This window comes from Vicia villosa, linkage group LG4 (genome assembly GCF_029867415.1).
Source record: "Vicia villosa cultivar HV-30 ecotype Madison, WI linkage group LG4, Vvil1.0, whole genome shotgun sequence".
Lineage (NCBI taxonomy): Eukaryota > Viridiplantae > Streptophyta > Magnoliopsida > Fabales > Fabaceae > Vicia > Vicia villosa.
Genome location: NC_081183.1, coordinates 124,948,219 through 124,956,602, shown reverse-complemented (window position 1 = coordinate 124,956,602; position 8,384 = coordinate 124,948,219). Strand labels below are relative to the sequence as shown.

Below are 8,384 nucleotides of genomic sequence, written 5' to 3'. Positions count from 1 at the left end.
TATAAATATACCTACGGAAGCAGGGAAATTTTTGACAACGCACATAATGCAAAAGAGATTGAAGAAATGGGTAAGAGTTTCTCTATTTTGTTCATCAACCAAATCTCATAAAACATGATAAAAAGAAGAGAAAAGCTAACATGTGCCCCAAGGGCACCAAGTTAATGAGATATTATAGAAATTTTTTCTTTGAACGCGTGCATTCAATGTATCGAAACTTTAAATATGACTTGATTGCATTTAATTATACTAACTTTTTCTAATTATAGTATCTTTAACATGTTAGCATGACCCTAAAAAGAAGTCCACATTGAGAATTGAATAACGGAAATAAAAGGGTAATTACACTTTAAAATGTGACGTATTTCCTGACGTGGCTCCTAGCGTGTGAAGTTTAAAGGTTTGAATTGAAGGGAAGGGACTCTATTTATCATCAAAACAACATAGAGAATCAGAGAACAAAAAGAAGAAGAAAACATGGGTGTTATATCTTCGAGACTGTCCGTTGCAACAGAATTAGCACCACCCGTAGCTAAAGTTAAAGGCATTTTCACCTACCCTGTTAAGTCATGCCGTGGAATTTCTCTACCTTGTGCTCCTCTCACTCCTTTTGGTACCTTACTCTTTCTTCTTGTGCTTTTTTATTTGAATTAAGTGGAATTTTTTATTCAATATTTTTACTTGTTAGGAATTCGGTGGGATCGACAGTGGATGATTGTAAACTCAAACGGGAGAGCACGCACTCAAAGAGTTGAACCAAAGCTTGCTTTGGTTGAAGTTGAACTTCCAGATGAAGCTTTTCTTGAACACTGGGAACCTACCACTGATTCCTTCATGGGTATATTACATTTTTCTTATGCTCCCCCAGAACAGTTTGATTTCTAGCTAGCTCATGAATATAAAATTTTGCTAACTTTTTAGAAATATTTAGAATACTATGGAACTTAAAAGAATATTACTAAATAAAGATAATAGCTATGACAATCTCATTAGTTATAGAATCTTCTAGCTACATGAACTAGATTAGTTTTAATATCTCTAGAACATGTGAGATTATTTGGTATCTAGGCTTACAGCAACAAAAAGATGAATACGCGGTGAAGTAATCCTCGTTGTGAAATTAATGATGTTATGTTAGATGTGCAATGCCATGAAACATGACATGATTTGGGGTAGGGAAGGGGTGGGGTCTTCTATCCTAATCACATTTTTACAACCACAAGGAGATATAGACAATTTGAAACCCCTAATCAACATCACATCAGCTATTATAGTACATATATTATCGGGTTTAAGTGTGAGTGATTAAAAATGAGTTAAATGTTGAATGTATAAGATATATTAATTCATTAGGTACATGGACCTTCTAACTTAAGTGTTTTCAATATCTATTATTTTCATCCAACGCGAGATTTCAAATTCACACTCGACACATCAACAATATGATGCCCTTATCTCTTCGTAATCCTAGATCACCAGCCCGCCCGAGTACTCCTCAGAACTCCCCTAACAACTTCAAATATATAAAGATTGATGAAAAAAGATTAATACAAGAAAAAATATATATATTTGTGGGACCAAAAATATATTGTGGCCTTCTAGTTCTTCAAAGGGAAAAAACTAAAAGACAGATATCACAGCTGAGTAGAAGATATAAGGTATATGCTTTTAACGTAGTGGGGCTATCTGGTGACCTGGTCTATCTGCATATCATAAATACAAAATGTGAACTCATTTTGATATCTGAATAGATAGATGTGATGTGAGCTAGTGTTAAATACATTAAATGCTTGCCTAAACTTCACGCAATGCAAGAACCAAGAACTTCCACCTCTTTGTCTCTATCATAATCTTCGTAAAGAATCCTCAAAATCAAAATTGGTATAAAGAAAAATGAGTGACTCATCCAACTTTTATGATAAACCCCAAAAAATTACTTTTTCTATAAGAATAATATAGCCTTATAAGGCAGGACTGAGTGATTCCTTGTTTCCAAACTAGAAGTGTGCAAAGGGGTGGCAAACGGACATGTCCGTCACGTTTAGGCCCATTCCGCAAAAGTCTGAAAAAAAACGAGACGGAGTGGGCATATTTGAGGATACGGACATAAAATCTTGACCCGTCTCGATAAAAAGTGAGGGCGGGGCAGGGTGGGCCCGCAGGTATTGTATCTTTTAAGGCTAAAAATTGAATGTAAAAGCCACACCCACAAAAAAATGAGGCAGGGCGTGGCAGACATATTTGAGGGCGCGGGTCCAAAACTTTGGCTCGCTCCGCAAAAAGTAAAGGCGGGGCAGACCCGCAGTTATTGAACCTTTTAAGGCTAGGAATTGCAAAATTTATGTAAAAGCCCACGGCCGCAAAAAAACGAGGCGGGGCGAGGCAGATACATTAAAGGGTGCAGGCATAAAACCTTGACTTGTCCTGCGAAAAAGTGCGGGCAAAACGGGCATGATCGACTGACAGCTCCATAAAGAAGCAAAACAAGTGGTATGACAGATGGATCTTATAAGGCAGGACTAAGTGTTTGATTGAGTTTATGAGATAGCTTACAACCTACCTATAACATCTTCTGAGCTTATTTGTATAAGCTTATATGATAAAATTATGAAAAACAGCTTATGTGGAAATTCTTATGGATGTAAACTCTTATGCACAATTGACTTGATAAGTTACTATGGGATAAATATTTAATTAAACAGTTTTCCTAATGCACATTCAATTCAAACAAGCTTGACCTCAAAAGTGTCCCCTCCTTACTGTTATTTGAATTAAGGCTGAAGTATTTCTGTGTTTTGTTTTTCACACTGTTCTTAAATTCCATTCTTAATTTTACAGATGCTTTGCTTTCCTCCTGTTCATAATTTTGAGAGGATAAAAAAGTTGCAGTAGTTGAAACAGTAACAGACTTTTGATTTGCATATTTTTCATGATCATGATTTTCCTTTTTCTTGTTCCTTTGTTTAGTTAATGAAAAGTGACTCATTCTTCATTTTACAGTGTTGAAAGCACCTGGAATGGAACCTCTCAAAGTTTGTTTGAACAAACAGTATGAAATAGTAGATGATATTAAAGTCTGGGAATGGAACGGCCCTGCCTGGGATGAGGGAGCCGAAGCATCGCAGTGGCTCTCGGATTATTTAGGATATCCTAGTAAACTGATCCGGTTCAATACTGGTAACATCTTTGAAACCTTAAAGAATAGGAAAATGGAAATAATAATGTTTAGTAGGATTTGTTACTTTAGACGTGTTAATGATTGTTAAAGGACTTATTAGAATTTTGGATTGTCCAGACCTAACTCAACTTGGCCGGACCTAACTCAACTCTAAAAAAATGGCTTGTAAGATGAAGACTACCTTCATTTATAAATATACTTTCAGGCCATAGCAGAAGCTTGATAGTAGGTAGCCAGACGAACCTTGGATATGTTCAAGCCATATCTCATTTTATATAGGACTCTTAGCACATATTATATTGAATTTGAGAGCACATGAATATTACTAGGATTAACTTGATGCTTTTATAGTAAATGTTGTTTAATATAGTGTGAACAACATTCAATTTAACATATGCATGTACTGCGAAATTGTTCCATGAACCGCGGTCATATTGTGCATGACATAAATAGCCATGATAACTTTTGAATAATGTTTACAAATGCAGCTTCCGAAACTAGAAATGTAGACCCTGATTATGTTGAGGGACAGCAGATGACCTTGTTCAGTGATGGTTTTCCATTCTTACTCTTATCTCAGGTCAGTTGCAGTTGGGAAACAAAGTCGAAATTTACTTATTTAAGTCTTTACTTTTTACTTGTCATTTATTGCTTTCAGGAATCACTGGATGCACTAAACGAGCTTCTAGAGGAACCGATACCTATTAATCGTTTCAGACCCAAGTATCCATTTGTTCATGTCTTGTGCTCTCCTGTTGTAGTATTTATATTGTATTGGTTAGTATTAGTTTAGATTATTTGATTGAGATTTTGATGGCACATGGTGCAGTATCCTTGTTGAAGGTTGTGAACCAAATGCTGAAGACTTGTGGAGAGATATCAAGATAAGCAAGTTTTCATTTCAAGGTGTCAAGCTGTGTGCCCGTTGTAAGGTAGAAAACTAATCCATGTTTTGCTGTTATTTCATAATCTAGCTATGCGTCAAATTTCATTATTGATGATGCTTATATTATGGTTAGATACCAACGGTGAATCAAGAGACAGGAATACCTGGAACTGAACCATATGAGACTCTCATGAAAGTTAGGACTGGCGAAGTCTTGAGACCAAATGGAAAACACAAAAAAAAGGTGAGACATTCAGTCATCAAATTTTCAATGAATGTCCCTTTGGTTTCATTGATGTCAAGTGACATGTGAAATGCTTGAGCAGATCTACTTTGGTCAGAATATGGTGTGGAACTGGAAGGATTCTTCTGCTAAAGGGGATGGAATCGTGCTTAAATTGGGAGATCCTGTTTATATCATCAAAAAATTCTCTTCTCTAGCAGAAGCAGCTGCTTAAATGACTGATGACACAAACTATTCTATTGTCTACAAGAAGCAGCTGCTTAAGTGGCTATGATGAAGTTAAGTGATTATATTTACATGATTGCTGCATATTTATTTGAGTAGTTGTAAATTGTAATGCATCTATTGTGTCTTGTATCCAATTAATAACATGACAATAAGGATCATGCAAGAAAATAAACAAACTTTCTAAATATATTGGATTGAGATTTTTATAGACCATGGCATGTTTGAATGAGCTTATTTGAGTTTATCTATTGTCATCAGTTTTGTTACTCTTTAGGAGACATGATTAAAACAGTTTGTGAGATTTTCCATAAACTTCTTTGAATTTATTTTTAGAATTTTTCAAGATAGCTAATGAAAAAAACCTGTGACATATATAAAATCAATTTTAATTTATTTTATCTTTTGTTATAAAAATAGTTTATGTGAGCTTAATCATAAGTGCTTATTTTAATAAGTACTTGTATTATAAGTTGTAAATAAGTTGTTTATCTAAATAAGATATTTATTTTAGCATAAAAAACATGAAAAATTTTAAAAGATTTTATATATTATATTGAATTTTGAAACTTTTTTAAAAAATGTTTATAATTTAGATTTTTCAGATTAAATTTCTCAAGATTTATAAAATAGTTTTGAGATTAATTACTATGCACTGTCAGTGTAATAAATTTTTTTACACAATCAGTGCATTACTATGCACTGTCAGTGTAAAATTCTTTACACAATCAGTGCATTACAACAATTCACAAATATTATTTTATAAATAATTAAAATAAAAGTTAAATTTCAATAAGCATTTAATGGTCACGATTCACTGACGATGTAAAACTGTTTTATACTGTCAGTGCATACCAATTAAATTCTTATAATTATATGTAAATAGTGAAAAAAAAACTATGGAATATGTCTTAAAAACACAAGATTTCAACTTCTGCAAGAAGCCTTTAACGAGAGGCGTTCTATTGAAACGTAGGATGTTTCCGTGAAACATTTTATTTAAGGTGAAACGCAAGACACGCAAGATATTTTGACAAGAAACGTGAGACGTTACCATCACAAAATGTTGGATAGTGTACCTTCAACCAAGGTTGTTAAAATCTCGATTTAAAACCTAAACTCTATAGATTTCACGTTTCTAGGTTAGCATTTCGTGTTAAATCGCAAGTAAAAACCTTTTTATGTAAAATCGTATTTTGGAACAATTTTACGTGATTTAAATATTTCTAAAATCGGTGAAATCGTGTAAAATCATGTAAAATCGTTGGATTTTACTCTTTGACCTGATTTTACTTATTTTTGTTAAAGTTAAAAATCACATGTTATATTTTGGCCCATGAATTTTCTCTATGGATTTTTAATTTTATTCATATTCATATCTTGGTTATAATACTAAAGAATTTTTAACATTAGGTGATTGATTTAATCAAGTCGAATATGAATGTTCTAATTAATGAAGATGACGTTGTAGAAGGAATGAACTTTTGATTAAGTTGAAGAAGAAGATGAAAAGATTTGTTTGTTTGAACTTGAAAAACTTATGAAACTATTGTTTTTTTATATAATCTTTTGGATGTTACATTTTATGATTTGGTGGACAATTCATGTAGTTTGATACATGTTTGTGAATATTACACTTTATTATGATGTTATAGTATATTTTTGTTTTATAATTAAGTTAAAATTTTAAATAATTAATGAATTTAGAATATTATATTAGTATATATATGTCGTATATATAAATTTAATATAATTTTAATATGAGGTAAACTCTACGATTTTATGTTTCGATTTTACCTAGGTATAACGAGTTAAGGTAAAAACTCGATTCTGACAACCTTATCTTCAACCAATTATATCACACCATTTAATTTTATCATCTTTAATTATTTATTAAATGATACACTTTTTAATTGTTTTCAATGCATTTAACACTAAGCTCTACCCAACTTTTTGTGTTTGGTAGATAAAAATTCACCTGTACAGAAATGACAAATATTTTTTTCTTAGAATTTGTGTCATATTTAAGAATTTCTCTCTCTCTTCTTTTTTTTTTTTCCAAGTATGATGAGTTTATAATGATATACTAATTTACAGGACAAATTATAATTTCCTTTATTGTTCTAAGAGTTTGTTAAGCTTTAGAGATTATTTAATGATTATATTTTAAAATATTTAAGAATTGTGTGATTCAATATATTGAAAGAATGAGAGATTGAATCACTATTAGAGTTTGACCTAACTCATCCTTACAAAAACGATTGGTAAGGTGAGGAGTGTCTCTCTATATTGCTCTATCTCCAACCAATGTGGGACTTTAGGATCTTCCTAATACACCCCCTCACGCCCAGCACTCCTTTGGGCTTGGTGCGTTTGACCTAACTCATCCTTACAAAACCGATTGATAAGGTGAGGAGTGTCCCTCTATATTGCTCTATCTCCAACCAATGTGGGACTTTAGGATCTTCCTAATACACCCTCTCACGCCCAGCACTCCTTTGGGCTTGGTGCGTGGATATTAACGGTTGGCGGCCCATGATCCGATCGATAGGCTCTGATACCATATTAGAGTTTGACCTAACTCATTCTTATAAAGCCGGTTGGTAAGGTGGGGAGTGTCCCTCTATATATACTCTTTCAATGCTCTATCTCCAATCAATGTGGAACTTTAGGATCTTTCTAATAATCACAAATTAGGTAGAAAATATGAGATATTAAAATGAATTTGAAAAGGTTAATTTCTTATAACTCATTTGTATTATAACTCATTTGTATTATAACTCATTTATAATTTTTTGTTAAAAAAATTTGATTGGTGGTGAATCATAGATCTTCTCTCTTCCAATGGAGATTATTTTGGATTGAACTGTGTAAACAATTTATGTGTGTTATTTCTTTATCTTGTTCTTTCTATTGTGGTTTTCTTTGCACGAGTTACATTAATTTTTGTTTGGAAATATTTTGTGTGGTTGCTTTTGTTCTTTATCCCACATATCATATTTTTTTAGTGTGTTTGATCTTCAATTTTATAACAATTTTATAACAAGTGGTGTCCACCTTAGAAAAAATAATTTACATTTACTAGAACCATGAATTCTAAATGGGATACCAAAAAGTTTTCTAGAGACAAGTGGTTTTGGATTCTACAAAGAAAAATGCAAGCAAAATTGATTCAATAAAAGTGTGATGAAACATTGAAAGAAGTGACATTGATGTTGGTAAGTCTAACACAAGCGGAGAAGACCGAAATGTTGAACAAGACCACGAGTGTTATTATCTTATGCCTCATAGATAAAATGTTAAGGAAAGTTACAAGAAAAAAGATCGCGGCAGAAATATGGGTCAAACTTGAATCAATGTATATGACTAAATCTTTGGATCATAGATTGTGTCTCAAGCAACAACTCTATTTATTTTGAGTTGTGGATAACGAATTCAGTGTAGAGCAATTGACATAATATCTCAATTATGGATGACTTGCTAAATATTGAAGTGAAACTATATATTGAGTACAATACTCTACTTTTGTCAAGCTCATTACCTTTTTCATATGAGAATCTCAAGGATGTTTCTATTTTAGGGTAAGAAAGATATTATCACCTCGGAGGAGATCTAGTGAGCTATAAAAACTAAGGAGTTAATCAAGATGAAAGAGTTGAATCTCGATGATAATGGAAAATATTTAAATGTTTCAATAGGGATGAGTGAGAGTATATGAAAGTAAAATTGATATAATTATGCATTTATCATAAAATGATTCTATTCATATTGCGGTTGCCTCATATGAGAATGATTATGAGAATGTTAGTGGTAACGAGTTTATAGAAAAAGAGAAACAAGATTTGGGTCAA

The 8,384-nt window shown here is 32.5% G+C and overlaps 1 protein-coding gene across 1 annotated transcript; it reads left to right on the top strand.

Annotated features, from left to right (window-relative positions):
• The first annotated feature begins 413 nt into the window (after window positions 1–413).
• On the top strand, window positions 414–4,749 carry LOC131595149 (uncharacterized). The gene is made up of 8 exons (XM_058867435.1): window positions 414–613; window positions 689–838; window positions 3,001–3,177; window positions 3,667–3,758; window positions 3,837–3,901; window positions 4,008–4,110; window positions 4,198–4,308; window positions 4,391–4,749. Exons 1-8 carry the CDS (start codon window positions 478–480, stop codon window positions 4,520–4,522), a joined length of 966 nt encoding a protein of 321 aa, XP_058723418.1. The 5' UTR covers window positions 414–477; the 3' UTR covers window positions 4,523–4,749.
• Window positions 4,750–8,384: the final 3,635 nt, after the last annotated feature.

Bases quoted from the DNA above. Each gene is read 5' to 3' on its own strand.
- LOC131595149 (XM_058867435.1), top strand. From the start codon at position 478: ATGGGTGTTATATCTTCGAGACTGTCCGTTGCAACAGAATTAGCACCA. The intron at 614-688 runs GTACCTTACTCT...TTTACTTGTTAG, and splicing joins TGCTCCTCTCACTCCTTTTG to GAATTCGGTGGGATCGACAG. The intron at 839-3,000 runs GTATATTACATT...TTCATTTTACAG, and splicing joins TACCACTGATTCCTTCATGG to TGTTGAAAGCACCTGGAATG.